Here is a 19,893-nt window from a genome sequence, read left to right on the forward strand (position 1 = left end):
CGGACTGGCGCCGTTTGTCACGATCGGCCTCGTCCTCCTTTACCGGAGGCCTCGAGGACCGGACGTCGATCCGTCCCTGTCAAAATGAAGGCAGACTTAGAAAAGAAAAGGAGAGGGGAAGAAAAGGAACCCAGAATCGAGGTTGCGCGCAAGAAGAAAACATACCAGGTCTATCGAGCCGGCATCTGGCCTCATGGGGAAGCCGTTAACACGCTCTGGCTGAAAATCGCCGACAATTGCAGCCCTGACTCGGGCCGCGACTTCGTCATCCGCCGGAGCCTCGTTGGACATCCGGCACGCCTCGAGGTCCCGAGATGGAACGCCGGGGCCCATCTCATCCATCCTCAACGGCCGAGACATCAAAGGGAGAACTCTCCGGTGATGAACGGCCGAGAGAACGAGGGAGGGGGTCAAGCCCTCCGAACGCAGCTTCTTCATGACGTCGAGGAGGGGGTCGAGCCGAGATTGGTGAACTTGGACGACGCCGTACGTCCAATTCTCCGGTCGCTCCGTGATCAAACGCCCGGTATAGGCGGGCAGCAGGTCGTCGTCGTTCCTCAGGTAGAACCATTGGGAGTCCCATCCGGCGTGGTTAGTCGACAGTCCCACCGGGATGTACTCGCGCGGCCTCTCCGACTTCCCCGTCTTCAGCACGAGATTGAGGCAACCCGCCCGCACAGGTTTCCTCACGCCGGTGGTCCCAGTGGGGGCATTGAAGAGCTCGCCCCTGTAGAGATGGAGCCACAGCTCCCAGTGCGGCATCATCCCCAAGTAGCCCTCACACACGGCGGCGAAGACCGCCGCGACGGTGATGGCGTTCGGGGAGAAGTGCTGGAGCTCCACCCCGTAGTGGAAGCAGAGGGCCCGCATGAAGCGACTCGGGGGAGCACCCAGGCCGTGGCGGTGGAACTTGGCAAACGACACCACGTAGCCCTCGGGCGGCTGGGGCTCCCTGTGACTCGCCGGCGGCGCGATCCACTCCGGCGACGATAGCGAGGTACGGTGGCGCAACAATCCCTCTTTCTCAAGCTCTAACAACCGGCGCTCCGTCATCGACGACGGGCGCCAGTCGTCGGCGGCGATGAGTCTTACAGGCATCTTGGCCGGAGAGGCGGTGGATCCGCTACTGCACGAGGAGGCGTGTGCGCGTAAGACGGCGAGAGAGCTAAGGCAGCGAGAAGGCAAAGGCAACGAGAGAATGGAAGTGAGAAGGCGGAAGGAAGAGGAACGGCAACGGCGCCACGACGTATTTATAGGCCGCAATCCGCCAACGGACAGATCCGGGAAATGAGGTAACGTCCCCCCATTAATGCGCTACCTAACAGTCTTTCCCCCTTCACAGGCCGGGCGTTCCGAATTCCACGCCGATACAGTGTAGTAACGTCACCCGCCTAAAAAGACGCGCCCAACGGGCAGAAAGGCGAACCGTCATGGCCACTTCCTTCCCTTGTAAGCCAAGGGGCGTACCCGCGAGAGTCTCGAGAGGTCGATGGCTGGCCCGCCGAAAGGGTTCGACAGCCGATCTCGAGCACCAGAGTCAGGGATCTCCAGCGAGCGGTCGAAGATCGAGGCCTGCCTCGAAAACTCGCTGGCGATGTCCAAGGTAGGGTCGAGACAGTCGAGAGGAATCCCCCCGACGGGAGGCATCGAGCCGCTGGACTCTATCGAATGAGACCGGTATCCCCGACCACGTCGACCCAGCTTTATGAGAACGCCTCCGGGCTACAGCTGACCCCCTCGAAAGGGGCACAGGTTCTCACTTGGACTACCCGCTAGGAACTCGATCTGGAGTGGAAGACGCTCGCTCTATCGAGAGTACGTCGAAACCTCCTCGCAAGGCAAAGCCGATCAGAACCTTCCACCACTGGTGTCGACAGTGTCTCTGTAAATTAGGCAAAATAACCCTCGAAGGAGTTAAATACTCCCTCGAGGGCTCGGGGGCTACCCCCGCGGGGTCGCTCGCGCGCCCCCACGGAACCTCGATTGTAAAAACAAAAGTCTCCACTCGAGCGCCAGCGCTCAAATGGAGACTCGGGGGCTACTGTCGAGGGTATCAACAAGGGGTACCCTCACCAATACATGTAACGACACCATCCGTACATAAGACTAGATCTTCGATTCGACGCTCCATCCATACATACGCGCAACCATCGACGGCCGCAGCCTCGAAGACGGAAGTAGCGTCGAGCGAATCGATCAGGGCTCGAGCGCCAACTGCCGTCGAATACGGAAGCGGGCTCGAGCGAATCAAGAGGCGTCGAGCGCAAGGACACTGTCCGCCGCCTGACACGCGCACGAGAGCCAGGGCATTTAATGCACCTGACGCTTCCCCACCTAACATATGGGTCACGGAAGACGTGATAAGGGAACAAGCATCTGTCCCATCGTTCTTTTTGCAGCCTTCCCACCAGACGACCCTGGATATGTCAGAACGCGGGAAACGAGGATGGAACGTCTAGTCAGGACCCCCTCGAGACATCTGAAGTCAGCGCTCCGGATATCAGCACAATGTACGGCATCCGAACCTCGACCAGACAGGGATCATTCCAGGGGACGAGTCGGGCGTCGACTGACTACATCCCAACCACTCCGCCGGATTTGCCGTCGGGTCGTACGAGCGCACATCCGGCAAACCAATCCAAGACGGGGCGCAGAGCAGGATAACAGAGCACACGTAATCATCGCCAGGCTACCAAGACGGGACGGCTCGAGGCCACGCCGGTACGGAAGCCTCGAGTAGGTCAGCGCTCCATGCTGCTATCAACTACTATTCTGACGCCTATACATGTACCCTGGGTCTCTCCTTGGGACTATAAAAGGAGGGACTCAGGAATAGAACGATAAGGCAACACCACGCTCATACGTAGTAGAGCTCCACACTTCATACCGCGCTTGTATTCACCCCTGTACAAGCACTTAGGTGCAAGATAATACAAACTCTCTCCCCCCCGCTAGACGTAGGGCCTTCTCTTGCCCGAACCAGGATAAATCTCTGTGTCTTCTTGCATCACCATCTGGGAAAGGGAGCACGCATATAAATTTACTCGTTGGTGTGACCCCCCGGGGGGAAAACACCGACACAATGAGTAACCCTTCTAAGGTAATATATAGTAATATTTATTTATATAGTTCTGTCATTGAAGTTACAAATCTATTACTTATTGTAATAAATATATAATCTTTATAATCTTTCTTTCCAGAAATATGATGTGAAAAAGACGAAGCACATGATCGAGGTGCTTTATACAATATAGTTGAGGACCTATGCACATTCATCTTGAAAGAAGTCATTCCATGTGAAGAAAAATATCACAATGCCACCAACGTCTTAGCAAGGCCAGACTACAGAGTGCTAATGGAGATTAGTAGGCTAAACCTTAGTCAAGATGAATATTAGAGCAGAGGTGCAAACTTTGATATATGTAATGTGTGATATATATAATAGGGCTTGGTGGGAATATTTGAAAAAGGACGAGAATATTTGAAAACGTTCCACAAGCGGTTTTATTAAGAAAACAGTCAGTGGAAATATATTTTCACTTGCGATTCTTTTAATAAAACCACCAGTGGAAAAGGATTTGCACAAGCGGTTGTCTTGGCCAACCGCCCGTGCAAGCCGCAAGTGAAAAGTTTTCATTTCCACTGACCCCGAACGCTAGCGGGTCTAAAAGCGCCTATAGAAATATGTTTAGAACCGTCAGTATAGAGCTTTATTGTGTTAGTGAACAATACATACTCAATAGGTTCTGTATAGTACCTATACCAAATCTAGTAAACAATATATACCCATTACAAATAGTCCACGCCGGCTACGAACAATCCAAACCTGTTAGAACCCTACAAACCTGCCGGCCATTAACACCCATCACCAACTTTACATACCCGACACTGCACCAATCAAATCTATTATTATTTTATACCTTAATTTTTTTTCTGTTTTATCTACTTTCCTTTCCACGCCAAATAACAAGCCAATTCTCACTCCTGTTCCCCGCGCCATGCGTGGGGTCTTTCACTAGTTAGACCCTGTTTAGACTCCGTTTGGTTCCACCAACTAAATTTTAGCTAGCTAAACTTTAGTCATTTTAGTAGCTAAAGTTCTAAATACATTGACTAAAATGGGCTAAAATAGTTTATTTCTATTAGTCACCTAAGAGTAGCTAAAATAATTTTAGCTAGCTAAAATTTAGTTGGTGGAACCAAACAGGACCTTAATTGTGTAGATGAAATGTTTTTTGCGTATTGTATCATTTTTTATTTTATTTGGTAATTATTATCCAACGATAAACTAAGTAGACTTAAAATATTCGTCTCGTAAATTACATGCAAATTATACAATTAGTTATTTTTATCTATATTTAATGTCTATGTATGTATCGTAAGAGTTGATATTATGGGAAATTTTGAAAATAAAATCGGTTTTCGGATGACCTTGTATAGTAGCTATCCATGCATGTACTGCCCGTGGACGTGGGAGGTACTCATCCTACTTGGGTCTTGTTTACTTCCTACCAAAAACTTAAAATTTTTCAAGATTTCCCGTCACATCGAATATTTAGACGTATGCATGGAGTATTAAATATAGATAAAAATAAAAACTAATTACATAGTTTGGTCAAAATTGACAAGATGAATCTATTGAGCCTAGTTAGTTTATGGTTGGGCAATAATTACCACAAACAAACGAAAAAACTACAGTGTAACGAAATATTTTGGTTGAGGAACTAAACACGGCCTTGTTTGACCCAAAAGGGTGGAAACAATATCATTTAGGGCTTGTTTAGTTCATGAAATGAAAAATTTTCGGCCATAATAGCACTTTCGTTTGTTTGTGGCAAATATTATCCAATCATGAACTAACTAGCGTCAAAAGATTCGTCTCGTGATTTACAGGCAAACTGTGTAATTAGTTTTTGTTTTTATCTACATTTAATGCTTTATATATGTGTCGTAAGATTCGATGTGACGGGGAATCTTGAAAAGTTTTTGTTTTTGTAAACTAAACGACACCAGTTTTTTATTTAGGGCTTGTTTAGATGCAAATTTTTTTGAATTTTGACACTGTAGCACTTTCGTTTTTATTTGACAAACATTGTCCAATAATGAAGTAACTAGGCTTAAAAATTCGTATCGCGATTTACAGACAAACTGTGTAATTAGTTTTTCTTTTTATCTATATTTAATACTCTATATATGTGCCGCAAGATTCGATATGATGAGAAATCTTGTAAAGTTTTGGGTTTTTAGGTGTATCTAAACAAGGCCTTAGCATGTTAAATTTAAGCCAGATGATGGAAGCGACGGGTGGCAGTGGCCTGCTGCAACCGAGCAGTCAATGTCTGCCACGTGAAAGGTCTTCACACTACGGGGAAACTTGAATTGCCTTGGGGGCCTCGAATCAAACCGCCGACCAAATAACAGTTTTCTTACGATGCTACTCTACACTCAAAAAACATATATTCTTTACCGTCAAGAAATATATGTGTTTCCTGTCTCGGTCTACTTTGGTTGAAGATGCTAAAATATCTAGGTATTGTAGCTATTTTATTTTATTTAACAATTACTCTGTTCGTCTATAAGACGTGATTTGATTTGGTACGGTCTTCAAGATCATACTTTAACTGTTAATTTATACTATTATATATAATTTATGACAATAACAAAAATATCAATAGAATGTATTTGTAAAAGCAAATCTAATATTACCATAATTATACTATATTTTTTTATTAGTAGACTAATTATTTGTCAAAGATAATAAAGTTTGAATTTTAGAATATGTGCATGCCTTATATCCTAAGACCGAGAGAGTAGTATCATCATAGACTAATTAGATTTAAAAAAATTTTCTTACAAATTACTCTATAACTATATTTTAATTTTATAAATAATTTGTATTTAATACTCTCTATATATATTTAAATATTCGATGTAATAAGTGTTAAAAAATCAGTCCAAACCAAACAGGAGCTTCTCATTGTTCTCTCAAAAACCTCACGGGCCCAGCAGCACATGGCCATTTCAAATCAAATAAATAAATTTACGTTTGCCAGATGTGGATTGGTCTGGAATCATCCGTTCCTATATCGAGAACAGTGTTTGGTCATTCATTAGTTGATCTGACCCAAATTTGTCGTCAAAAAAAAAAGATCTGACCCAAATTTGTTTATTGCTATTAAAACTTATGCTAGTTCCTTGATTGCCACAAAAATTTATAAGATTCCTTAATTGCCATCAAATTGATATTCTTTAACCGCCATCACTATGAACAGTAGCTATATACTCTTAGAATGGATTGGAAAAGACTGTTTTAGTGTGCATCACCGTGCCTTTCTCTGCCGCTAGTTTGGATGGCAACGCATACCACTTTGGCCAAAAGCCAGTCACGGCTGATGAATTGATGATGAGACGATCTAAACCGCATCTCTCCTCCTTTTTCTTCCTAATAAAAAACAAAAGGGCGATCAGAAACTTAAATCCTAGCTGCCGCGCTGCACTGTATTGCACTATGAGGCAGGCGGCAGGCGTGGTGCATGACGACTCTCCCGAGACCATGTGCGTCCGATCAGGGCCCAGCGAGGCGTCCTCTCGGAGAAGAGGCGCGGGCGCGCGCGCGCGCTCGCAGCGTAGGGCGGCAACAACGGTGCCCGGCCGCGTGTGCGCGCGGGCTCGCAGCACAGGGCGGTGGCGGTGCCCGGCAGCGTGGGCGCACGGGCATGCGGCATAGGGCGGCGGAGGCGCCCAGCCACGCGGGGCTGTGCGTTGCTTGCGCGGGCCATGGCGTCGTGCAGAGGCAGGCTCGCAGTCGGTCGAACAGAACCATCAGGGGCCTTGTTTAGTTCAAAAAATTTTAAAAAATCGATACTGTAGCAATTTCGTTTGTATTTGATAAATATTGTCTAATCATAGACTAATTAGGCTTAAAAGATTCGTCTCGTCAATTCTGATCAATTAGTTTTTATTTTCGTTTATATTTAATATTCCATACATACGTCTAAAGATTCAATGTAACGGAGAATCTGAAAAATTTTTAAAAATTTTTGGGGAACTAAACAAGGCCCAGATTGGCAGCGAGCAGCAGTGTCACGGTGATAGATGTTAGGATTCGTCGTTGGGTATACGAGCAGCGGCATTGCTGCCTTGTTTTCAAACCTTTATGGAAGGAACCAAGGTAAAGATAATAATTTCTATTTATAATTTATCCTTTCTATAAAATATGAAATTTGTAATTTATTTTATGATGACTATGATATCCATAATATAACTTAGTGTTGTCATTGATATCACAATGTCTTATTAGACACAGAAAAAAGATTTAAATTAAACATTGAGGTCTCTGACATTTATAGGTCCCATAAAATGTTTAATTATAGTTTGTAACAAGTTATTTGCCAACGTGTTGAGAATTGGTTTATGATGATTATGACGAGAGACCTCTCTTGATTTTTTACATGACAGTCATCCATCGATGATTCTAGAAATACATTTATTTAAATTCGATTAGACAACAAACCATAACAAATTGATCAAAATTTAGTTCATGGACTGTTGATTGATTTCGATTTTAATGAAAACAATTTTTTTGTAATTAATATTGCATCAACAGTTTATTGATACAATATTTTGTAGAGAAAATTAATAGTGATCTTGTTTATTATATTTTTGACGTTTATATATACGTGATGAGAGACTTGATTTTTTACATGACAGTCATCATCGATGATTCTAGAAATATATTTATTTAGACTAGATTAAACAATAAACCACAACAAACTGATCAAGATTTAGTTCATGGACTATCGATTGATTTAGATTTTAATGAAAACAACTTTTCTTACTCAATACTGCATCAACAATTTAGTGACAAAATCTTTTATAGGAAAAAATAATAGTGACCTTGTTTATTATTTTTGACGTTTATATCTATACCTAATATCTACTAAAGAGCCAAAATCCTCCCTGTTCCGGCCCAACCAGTTCACCCCGAAATCCTAAAATTTTTCAAGATTTCCCATCACATCAAATCTTTAGAACATTAAATATAGGTAAAAAATAACTAATTACATTGTTTGCCTATAATTTACAAGACCAATCTTTTGAGCCTAGTTAGTCTATGATTGGACAATAATTGTCAAATACAAACGAAAGTGCTACAGTAGCGATACCCAAACTTTTTCACCAACTAAACAATGCTATTTGCTATTTGCAAAAAATGATTCATTTTGTGCTTTTGATTTTGCCTTGATTTGTTCCTCTCTTTCTCAGTTTACTCTTTTCTTGTTTTGATTTGATGAGTGGTGGCACTGATGCTTTGTATTTATAGTCCAGTTGATGTCTGATTTAAGTTAATTCAGATCCGATCTATTGGCTGAAGGTATTGTATTTGACATTGGGAAGGAATCTAGGAGATACCAAAACAAAGATGGTTTTGGATGGATTTGGAAGCTAGATACCGGAGAGTAATATGATACTTTATCTTGTGTGACACGGACAAGGGAGTCCTAATTTTTTCCCTCAGGTGGAGTCCGATGAGTACATAAGCTAAACATGGTATGATTATCAAGGAAGGCCAAACCAAAAAATACGAGGCCAAAAAATTTGCTGAAATTTTGTCTCTTTAGATATAGATATAGATATAGATATAGATATAGATATAGATATAGATATAGATATAGATATAGACTTGTGTAGTTTAATAAGTTGATGGTCTTTTTATGAGATTATTAGCTACTTTAAAATATCTATTTAGGGTCTCAAGAGCTAAAATTTAGTAACTACTACTAAACGTTTTTAGCATATATATATATAATATCACTTTCTCCGTCCACAACCAAATTCATACGAGCATTCTAAATTCTGGCCATGAACAAAATAGTAACTGATTTTTGTAGGCTTATGTTTTTATTAATCTTTGAACGATCCAATTTTTATTCATTTTTGGTGGCAAAACAGGATCACGTTTTCCATCCAACTTCAGGTTATTGGGCCAAATCAGTCTCATTTTCGCTTTCTCACATGGTCCATCCTACAAGTCCATCAGCCCATTCTATTACTCACTAACCCTAAACCCTTTCCTGCCTACGTCTCCGCGACAACCAGAAAGCTACCTGCCTTACCCAATCTCCCATCCCGCCGCCATGTCGTTCACATCGCTGGCCGTCGCATCCCCCGCCTCCGAGCAAATGAAATCCAAGAAGAAGAAGCACGAGTCCATGGACATCCCCGCCACCGACGCACCATCGCTCGCCGAGGCCGAGGAGAAGACCGATGGCTACCTAATCAAGCCCTAGTCCCTGGTGTCATCCCTCGACAAGTCCACCCACAAGGTCCGCACCGGCCACTACACCTTGCTCCCCTCAGGCCACTCAACGCTCAAGCACCCCCTCACTAAGCCCTCCGCTACGGCGTCATCAACCTCGACAAGCCATCGAACTCGTCCACCCACAAGGTGGTCGCCTGGATCAAGCGCATCCTCCGCGCTGAGAAGACCGGCCACAGCGGCACGTTCGACCCCAAGGTCACCGGCAACCTCATCGTCTACGTGGACCGCACCACGCGCCTTATCAAGTTGCAGCAGGGTGCTGGCAAGGAGTACGTCTGCGTCGCCCGCTTCCACGCCGTCGTGCCGGACACCGAGCGCGTGGCACGTGCGCTAGAGGTGCTCACGGGGAGTCCTATTTTTTCCACAGGTGGAGTCTGATGAGTACATACATAAGGTAAACATGGTAGATTAGCAAGGGAGGCCAGACCAAAAAATTGGCTGAAATTTTGTCTCTTATTAGTATTATTAGGTATAGATACAGGCAGCACGTTTCATATGGGACAGGGGCACCATCGGAATCAAATTTCTAAGTGAACACAGACATGTAACGCTGATGGCAATTAAGGAAACATATTATCTCAATGAATGGCAATTAAGGAATTATAACCTATGTGATGGCAGTTAAGGAATCAAAAAAAGTAAATTGATGGCAATTAAAGAATTCTATAAATTTTGGAATCAGTATAAATTCTGATGGCAATGAGCAAATTCTCTCTTTGTTGATCCCAAGAGCCAATCTATTGGAGGCACTCTCATTCCTCAAAGCACTCTCCATACACAAATCGTGACATTAGTTGCACTATCACTTAAGCATTTTATTAATGTAGTAAGGTAGTTATTAAAGATAGAGAATAAAAATTACAGAAATCGGATCTAAGTTAGAAACTATGTCTACACGAGAACCAAATACATGAAGGAATATAATTGGTAGAGAATAGAGAGAATATGTATGGTCGGATAAAAATTGTTCCGTATAAATTATCTATTAGGACCATGCGGTTTCTTTATATTGTGTCCATAAAAATTAATAGGTATAGAAACTAGATGTAGTTTTTAGCATTGTGACAGTAACGTGCACCTGAATGCATGAAGAGTAAGCCCATAACTGATGATGTTAATCTTTAAACCAAACACACTGCTCCCTCAGGTTTCCTAAAGAAACGTAGTTCTAATTTTGTCTTAAGTCAAATTTGACTACAAATAAATTTTATTAGGTTAAATTTGAAAATATAAAAGTTATGTGACTAGATTCATCTCAAAATATGGTTTTATAAAGGTATATTTTAATTATATTTTATAGATCATTCAATCTAATCTTACGAAGTATGAGCTCAAGGCCAGAGGAGGTCAGATGGAAACAATTATTTGTTTTTTCATTTGGCACGTGAAGTTGGAGGCAGATCGATCAATAGCGAATGAGTCATTTTTCAGTAGGGACGGCTCGGCCCCCATAGTGAGCATGCTCGGGACCCATTGCTCGAGGTGCCCCTACAAACCATTAGCAGCAACCCATGTAGTGCTTTGAGGTAATAGTCTTATAGCCCTAGTTATGCGTAGCATCCCTCGGTCTTTTGAATGAATGTTGCTGAGGATGACACAAGCTCCCACAATGAACAATGTAGTCGAATCTTGTAGAAAAACCAAGATGATGACATTGAATCAATCACAACAAGAGATTAAGATTTGGGAAAGCCAACCATAAATAGTATTAGCACAACTCCAAAAGAGTACAAGTGATTGTAACTCTCACAACCCTCCTTGACCCTCTAGGACATATTGCAATAGAAATTCTAACCTAATCTTTTTGTGTGCTCCCAATTGCACATTACAAGCCTTGGATGAGACCCTTGTGCTGTCTTGATTGATGCCTATGGTCTCTACCCCTTGTTTATATAGTCTCCTCCATTGCCCCATACATATAAGTAGGAGTCGTACTACTAATAGGATTCTATACTTGAGTTCTTGTAGAACCAGAAATCATAATAGCACACCTCTATTAAGTCCTATTACAAGTAGGATTTGACGAGTCATCATATAATACATTTTATGATAGGGAGTGCTAACATCCTAGAAACACAATTTTTTGGACGTGGGTTGGTGACAAGGTATTGGATAGTGGATATGAACCTCGAAGTATGTTAGTATTTATATAAACCATTGTGGATGGTGGACGAATATAATTTTTTTAGAACGTGCTATAGCATGTATTTCATTAGGAAGAATAAAGGAGTTTTGTTAAAGTCAATGTCAAGTTACAGTAATCTAAGATTGCCGAAAAACACACACCACACCCTTACGACACTCGCACGAGGTTGTAATTACATTAAACTATAATGACAAAGGTGCTAGTGCTGACGAGCTAATTGGCCCCGTCATCTAACCCAATCATATTCAGGTTCATGGCCACTGGGTCTAACTCCCCACCAAGAAGAAGCTATAGCGCGTCATGGGTGGAGTCTCAAAGCAGTTCCTAGAAGGCAGGCTTGTACTTGCGCACCATGTTGGAGCAAACATGGGGGGACGGTGCCACAAATCCTAGCTTCTATATGAGAACACTGACTTGGCGACAAGCGAGGTAGCAAGCTAAAGTGAGGCATCGAGTTCATCGAGCATCAGGTCAACCCAAGTGGGAGGCCCAGTGCCCTCATACAGTGCCACAACTAGCAGACCAGGCTCTTGGGGGCAGCAAGTGTTGACGGTCCTTAAGTATCAAATTTAAACATCAAATAAATAAAGAAAAGGATCCAAATGCAACCAACACCCAGACTTAGGGTTTTATCTAACAGAATTCCACGAGTTTTGGTGTTTGTCTATTTCTGCAGGGGGTTATAAGGAAATATGGAGGAAAGGCCCACACATTAGGTTTACATAGAGATATTAAGGTGCCACGTAATTTTCTATCATCTAGAAGACTCCAGAAGCCACGAGAACGAACGGGAGGCCGAGCGGGACCGGGGGCAGGGCGCATGCCCTCCCCCCTTGGGCGCCCGCCCTGCTACAGGAGCCAATCAGGCTCCGTCTCGCGGATTATGCTCCACCACCTATGAGGATCAAGGAAAACCATACGATTAAGGTCGGTTTGTTCCGACGGCCCACATTCATTTGGAGGTGCTATATAAGTAGGCCCCCTGGCCCCTGGAGGAGGCACCCCTTCATCCTTATTCATTATTCATAGACAGAGCAAAAGCTAGGGTTTGGAGATGAGAGCTCTCCTCTCATCTCTAAACTAGAGTAGATCTAGATAGTAGCGAGATGGAGAGCGAGGGAGGATTGGAGGAGAGGCCGGCCTGTCGGTTCTTCCTCCGGTTGTACTTTGCCATGATCAAGCTCGAATCAAGCTTGCCCATGGGATGACTCTGGTAATCTACTTCTATTTCATTATGCAATTACTATCCATGTATGTTCTGGTTCACAACTCTTTTGAGTACTTTTAATCTATAGGACCCTATAGGTTAGAGTTGTAGTATAGGTGTGAGCGTGGTGCTTAGACCTAGATTACTTGTGGATATCCCCTGTCTAGCCGGATCGTGTGGTAGGCCGCGTAGGTGATAGTTACATTGGTCCCCTGTAGTCCACCTCCCGTTAGGAGGATTGGTAGGGTTTATCGGCCTATGGATAAGCATCCATTGTGGTGTATTCTTATCACGTGGTTCGTCCCAGACATAGACATACCCCTTTGAAGTAGAGAAACTATAGTTATCCTCTCTACTCTCCTACCATTGCCCATATACTAGATTGCTCTACTCTCTATTCCCATATTATCACCCATTGTTATCTTACCTTTAATATTGTTCTTATTCAATTCTACTATCTTTCCTATTTACACCTACCTATCTATCTAGGTTAAGTTAGAGCGTAGATCAGTTCTCCTATTTCCCTGTGGATACGATAAAACCTTTAACCGGGTAAAAGCTTCAACAGTATCCGTGCGCTTGCGGATTGATGTGTGTGCGTATAAATACCATAGTACACTCTAGTGCCATGCTAGGGATGACAATCTAGTATTCAAGTGGTGTTAGTAAGTGTCAACAGCAAGCGACAGTAGAAGAGGCGGCAAAACCAAAGGCAATAGTAGAAGGTGGCAAACTTGCTTAGTCAGTTGGCACGCTCCAGCCGGAGTCCTTTGATCTAGCCCTTTGCCATCGACGTCGTCGCCGTCTCCAATCATCGCCCACAGCCCCCACTGTAGCAGCCTCTGCACCGCCGTGCGGCATGTGCTGGGAGGCCATGGGTGCATCATAAGTAGAGTGTCATGGCAGGCTGGCTTAGCACCGTGGTCAAAAAAGTCCAACGCCTATAGACCTTCGTGAGGTTCCCAAATCCGTGACACCACAAACAGCGACATGGCAGCCGACAAGTCGCTACTCGATGTGAGTAGGTGAGGCATTTGAAGCATTTGCCAAGGAGCTCTGTTGGGATCCTCTTAACCCATGGAAGCTGCTTTTTGGCTAAGGTGAAGCACCATCAAGGCAACAACAGATCCTGTCCCTAGCTGTGCAAATTGGCAAGCCGTGCACAAGCTGTGGGCATGGTCGATTGTGCCTCATCTGCCCATGGCCAGCATGGCCTCGCAAAGGCCCCTGAACGACATCCACCCTGCCGCGCCCAACACAGGTATGGGGACACACAGGGGATGCAGGGTGCGCCTTTGCTAGGCAAGAAGCAACCTCTAGGTATGTCGTGGAGTAGTTGTCATCAGTCTCCTTGCCATCCTTGTCTGTCCACCACCGGCACTTGGACTGCCTGCTTGAGACACATCTTGGAAAGAACAGTGCCATGATCGATGAGAGAGAAGAGCTTGGGACATCCAATGATGGCCCCTCGGTGTGGTTGCGGTGTTCCAAGCATCCAACCTCAGCAGCGGGGGGGGGGACCAAGCACCAGAGCTAGCCTCCCTGGCCACCGAAGCTGTGGTTGCGACTGTGGCGGCATCCTCAGCCCCTAGCGCACTGGCGTGGGCACCATGGGAGCGGGAGGCGGTGGTAAAGGCCGAGATGCATTGGCTGGTTGGGCGACGGACAATGAGTTAATGGCTAGCCCCGGAGCACTGTCCACCAGATCGTCGATGGGCTCATCGGAGCCTGCCGGGCAAGGCTGCAGTGGCGGCGGGGGATGGCCAGCACGGACGTTGGCCTACATGCCTACCATGTGAGAGCTGGGCATGAGCGAAGGCGCGACAGAGGGGGAGCCACCCCCAACACTCCCCTTGTGGCTCGATCACTAGTGGTGTGCTGGGTTCCACGACAGGGGACGGTCGCGACGGCAGCACAACTCCAACAACGGGCCGGCCGTAGTGCATGGGCTGGTACAGGGAGGTAGATGACGGCAGCTCCATTGCCGCTGCACCTGCTGGTGGGCGAGAAGGCATGGGGGCCACTGGCGGTGGCGCCAAGAACGGCTCCCAAAGAGACAACCATGGTTTCACCAAAACACTGTCTCTCGTAGAGCTGCTGCCATCAGCGAGTAGATCTCGGACGACGCCGATGCCGGATCTAGCAGGGGCTTGCGAGGAGAAGGTTTGGTTATGGTGGATTTGGTGGTGGAATGAGGCAGCGGCGGTGGTGGCTCAGGAGGGAAAGGGTTGGGCGGGGGGTCCATCCCACAGTCAAGTCTTCCTAGTTAATTACTATGTATCATGGCACAAAAAAGCATAAAAAAAGAAGAGAAGCATAGATATATTAATTAACATTAAGATCTCAGATCCAAATTAAATGCACTGCAACATGCATGCCATCTCTCGTTCAGTTAACCTCGCGGGAGCAGCATCACAAGGGAATTTCAAATCAATTTAAAGTGCATAATATTACAAGAATAATGCCCTTTTTTGACGCAATCGGCAGGGAAGTCCCCTACCTATATTTTTATTTTATTGATATATGGACAAAGAATAAAGAATACAAAGGCCTTCAAGGCCAAAAGCAAAAATACAAGGGGTACTAAAGCCTACTCTCACACCAAAGTTTTAAGGGATCAGCAGTCCTCTGTTTGGCCTTTAAACAAACCAAACCAAGTTCTTCCTTCATTAAGATTTTCCATTCGGTAAGAGAGGCAGCTTTATTGTCAAACATGACACCATTTCTGACTTTCCAAATCGTCCAAGCTTCTATGATGAATATTTCTCTGAAGATGTGGCTCCCAAAATTTACTCTGGCTTTTATCATCATTTCCTAGGGAGGGGGGTCAAGGTCCCAGTCAATTTGTAAGAGGTTCCAGCAGGCCCGGCTAAATTCGCATGTAAAGAACAGGTGTAAGCATGTCTCTTCTAGGTAGTGAATACAGAGGGCGCAAGCATAGCTGTCCAGGAGCATTCTTTTCCTCTTGAGGACGTTTCTTGTGCACAGACGTCCCTAACCAGTAACTAAGCAAAGAATTTATGTTTTCCAAGATTTCCTCCTTTCCAAATCCACTTGAAGATTGGTGAACCATTGACCTGACCTTGAAGATGGTTATATGCTTTTTTGGGGAGGAAGGTGTTTCCCCAGGTGTATTCCCAGGAGTCATGATTTTCTGGACTTTCTATACTTAGTGTTAGGAGTGCATCTAGATCATACAGCTGCTCGGCAACTTGCTCTGAAAGAGGCAGAAAGAGAGTGACTTCTAGATCCTTTTCTACAAAATACTTAAGTGACCAATGTTTCTTTCTGCAGAAGGAGTGTAATTGTGGAAACACCTCATCTAGCAACTATCCTGACCAGTTATCAGACCAAAGAGTAGTGGTGTTTCCTTTCCCAGGTTTACACCTAGCAAAATCTCTGAACTTTGGGAAGAGCTTTATGACATCTTTCCACCAGAAGGAGCCACAGGGGTTTTCTGTATGTGGTGGGATGTTTTCATTGTGATAGAGCTTGGACCAGGTCAAGTGTACCCAAAGGATTGAAGCATGGTTGTAGAATTTGTCCAGGAATTTCATAAGAAGGGTGCTGTTTTGGTTTTCCAGGTTGATGATGTTTAGCTCACCTTCCTCTTTGGTTCTACACATCTCTTTCTAGGCCACCAGGCATGTACCCTTTCTATTGATATCTCCTTTACTCTAGATGAAGTGTTTTTTGAATCTATCAATCTGATCAAATACTTGTAAAGGAATGGAAAGGGTGCACATGAAGTAAGTGGGGAGAGCAGATAGAACCGAGTTGACCAGGAGCACTGTCCCATGGTATGAGAGGAAACTGCTGAAGCCCGAGAGTCTCCTTTCCATCCTAGAGAGAAGTGGTGTGAAGTCCTGAATTGTGGGTCTTGTGGTTCCAAGTGGTAGTCCAAGATAGGTAAAAGGCATGCTTCCAGTCTTACAACGAAAGGTAGCTACTAAGTGGGACAGCTTTGCTTCAGAGACATTGATGGGTAGTAGATAGCTTTTATTAAAATTCACATTGAGCCCAGTTGAGTCAGAGAAGCTTCTGAGCAATCCCTTTAGAGTGAAGAGCTGTTTGGCTTCATCTGGGAGAATGAGTAAAGTGTCATCCGCATATTGCACAATGGGAAAAAAATCTTCAAAGTCGTCTGATAGAGGGTGATTCAAAATGCCATCATGCCATGCTCTATGATAATACTCTAGAGCAGATCAGCTGCAAGTACAAATAGGAGAGGGGAGAGAGGGTCTCCTTGTCTTACACCTCTCTTGCAGTGAAAAGGTTTCCCTGGGATCCCATTCAAGAGTATTGAGGAATTACCAGAGTCTAGGATTGATTTGATCCAGTTCACACAAGGGTTGTTGAAACCTTTGTGGTTCATCACTTCTAGAATAGTCTGATGTTCAATTTTGTCAAAAGCTTTCTCAAAATCTAGCTTTAGGATTACCACTTATTTCTTTGAGTGATGACAAAGGTGTAGGAATTGAAAGGCCCAGGCTAGGCAGTCCTGAATGCTTCTTCCTTTGATGAAGCCATATTGGTTAGGGTGGATGAGTTTTGTGATTAATGACTGCAACATGATGGATAGCAGTTTTGTAATGCACTTGACTGAACAGTTGAGTAGCGAGATAGGCCTGTAATCATCCACTGACTCTAGATGATCTTTTTTGGGAATAAGAGCAATGTAGGAGCTATTAATACTGGTAAGATCAATGTTGTTGATGAGGAAGTCCCTGAATAATTTCATAAAGTCATTTTTGATAATAGGCCAGCAATGCCTTATGAATTTACCATTGAAGCCATCAGGTCCCGGGGCATGATCAGTTGGGATGCTTTTGTTGACAGCCTCAAATTCTGTGTCTTCAAAGGTTCCTTCAATCTGCTTGAGGTCATGTCTATCCAGTAGGCTGCTTAAGTCATAGCTGATGTTGGAGAATTCAGAGACACCCATTCTGTTCTTGAAGTTATTCCAGAGCAATCCTGCCTTTTGCTCATGATTGGTCACTTGGATGTCCCCCTGGTATTGTCAAGCTAGCAATGCTGTTCTTCCTATGGGAGATAGAGGCCATGGCCTGGAAGACTTTGTTGTTCTCATCTCAGAGCTTAACCCATCTGATGGTGTTTCTTTGTTTCTAGTATGTCCTTTTGGTTTCCAGCAGCTTGGCGATATGTCTTTTAACGAGGTCTCTTAGGGATATTTCCACATCACAAAGTGGCCTTTGTTCCTCAAGGCCATCAAGCAGTAGTAAGACTCATTCACTGTTGTGCAGCAATCTGTTGAAATTTTGCAGGTTTTTCCTCCATTTCTTGAGTGCAATCCTGACTTGTTTGAATTTGGCATTGAGGGTTTTGGCAGCATTGGCAAAGTAAGGGGTTGTATTCTAGTGGAGGTCAACTATTCTCAGAAAGTCTGCATGTTCAATCCAGTAATTTTCAAATCTGAAGATATTGGACCTAGGTATGGTGCTGCCAAAGGTTATGACAAAGGGGATATGATCTGAGATGGGCCTATCCAGGGGTTGTACCTTAGTCGAGGGGTGTGCCCAGCTCCAACTGGGGGAGCAGAAGACCCAGTCTAGTTTGATAAGTAGAGGATCAGACTGCATGTTGCTCCAGGTGAATGTTCTACCATTGAAAGGGAGTTCAACCAGGTCCAGTGCAGAGATGAGGTCAATACATAATTGCATTTCATTGGCATCTCCCCCTGGTTTGTTTCTGTTCTCTGTTGATCTATAGAGGTTGAAGTCCCCTGCAAGGATCCAATCATCCAGCTCATATGTTTCTACATTCAGTAGCCACGTTATGAAGGCCATTTTTGCTTCTGACGGAGAGGGCCCATAAACATTAGTGAGATGAAAGACAGAGTTATCCATTTTGTTTACGAACTTGATTGTTGTTGACACTTGCTAACACCACTTGAATACTAGGTTATCATCCCCAGCATGGCACTAGAGTGTACTATGGTATTTATACGCACACAGATAAATCCGCAAGCGCACGGATACCGTTGTAGCTTTTACCCGGTTAAAGGTTTTATCGTATCCACAGGGAAATGGGAGAACTAATCTACGCTCTAACTTAACCTAGATAGATAGGTAGGTGTAAATAGGAAAAATGGTAGAATTGAATAAGAACAATATTAAAGGTAAGATAACAATGAGTGATAATATGGGAATAGAGAGTAGAGCCATCTAATATATGGACGATGGTAGGAGAATAAAGAGGATAACTATGGTTTCTCTACTTCAAAGGGGTATGTCTATGTCTGGGACGAACCACGTGATAAGTTTACACCACAAAGGATGCTTATCCATAGGCCGATAAACCCTACCAGTCCTGCTAACGGGAGGTGGACAACAGAGGACCAACGTAACTGTCACCCACGCGGCCTACCACACGATCTGGCTAGACAGGGGATATCCACAAGTAATCTGTCACACCCATATTTTAAGAACAAAATAGGATGCATAAAAGACTCATATGTGCCCCAGAAACAGTCACACACATAAGTAGACAAATCTCAAATGTACCATTGCAGTGTTTATTACATAGCGGAATATAAAATATCACATAGTCTTATACAAAAATGATATCATAAAGTGAACAACGCTCTCGACGGAAGCTCCACACAGGGACAACATTGACTGGTTGACTCCAAGCCTAGTACTCATAGCGGTAATCCTCATTCCAGTCATCTTCATTATCATATCTTGAGGTGTTGGGAAATTGCAAGAGTGAGCACATATCGTACTCAACAAGTATAACCAGGGGTTCATGAGGCTCAAATAGCTGACACTGGTTTGACTGCATTTAGCTTTTAATAGTTAATAACATGTTTAATCATTGGATAGCAAATGTCAAGGTAGCGTAATTAATCCCATAACCACATGAACAATGTATACAAGAATTAAGAATAACACATATAAACAACATAATAAACCATCATTTATTATCATTATTCACGTTCATTAGTGTCCATCTATTCCGTCAGTTTTCCGGGCCGCCCGTATCCGTGGGCACGGCTAGTATACCAGATTTAACACTCTGCAGAGGTTGTACATCTTTACCCATGAGTTGTGATTTACCCTTTCGCCCGAGGTGATCAGCCTCTTAACCCACTACCAAGGAAGGTCGGCAGGGTTCACTATGAAGTCTTTCAAAGGTTCGTCTAACATGTTAGGGCCACAAGGTTTCCTTTGCACGCAGATATAGATACCCCCTTCC

At 44.2% G+C, this 19,893-nt stretch overlaps 1 protein-coding gene across 1 annotated transcript; it reads left to right on the forward strand.

Annotated features, from left to right (window-relative positions):
• Positions 9,138-9,700, forward strand: LOC8085771 (H/ACA ribonucleoprotein complex subunit 4). Its single transcript, XM_002446163.2, has 2 exons — positions 9,138-9,270; positions 9,393-9,700. The coding sequence occupies exons 1-2, from the start codon at positions 9,138-9,140 to the stop codon at positions 9,698-9,700; spliced, it is 441 nt and encodes a 146-aa protein (XP_002446208.2).

Source organism: Sorghum bicolor, chromosome 6 (genome assembly GCF_000003195.3).
Source record: "Sorghum bicolor cultivar BTx623 chromosome 6, Sorghum_bicolor_NCBIv3, whole genome shotgun sequence".
NCBI lineage: Eukaryota > Viridiplantae > Streptophyta > Magnoliopsida > Poales > Poaceae > Sorghum > Sorghum bicolor.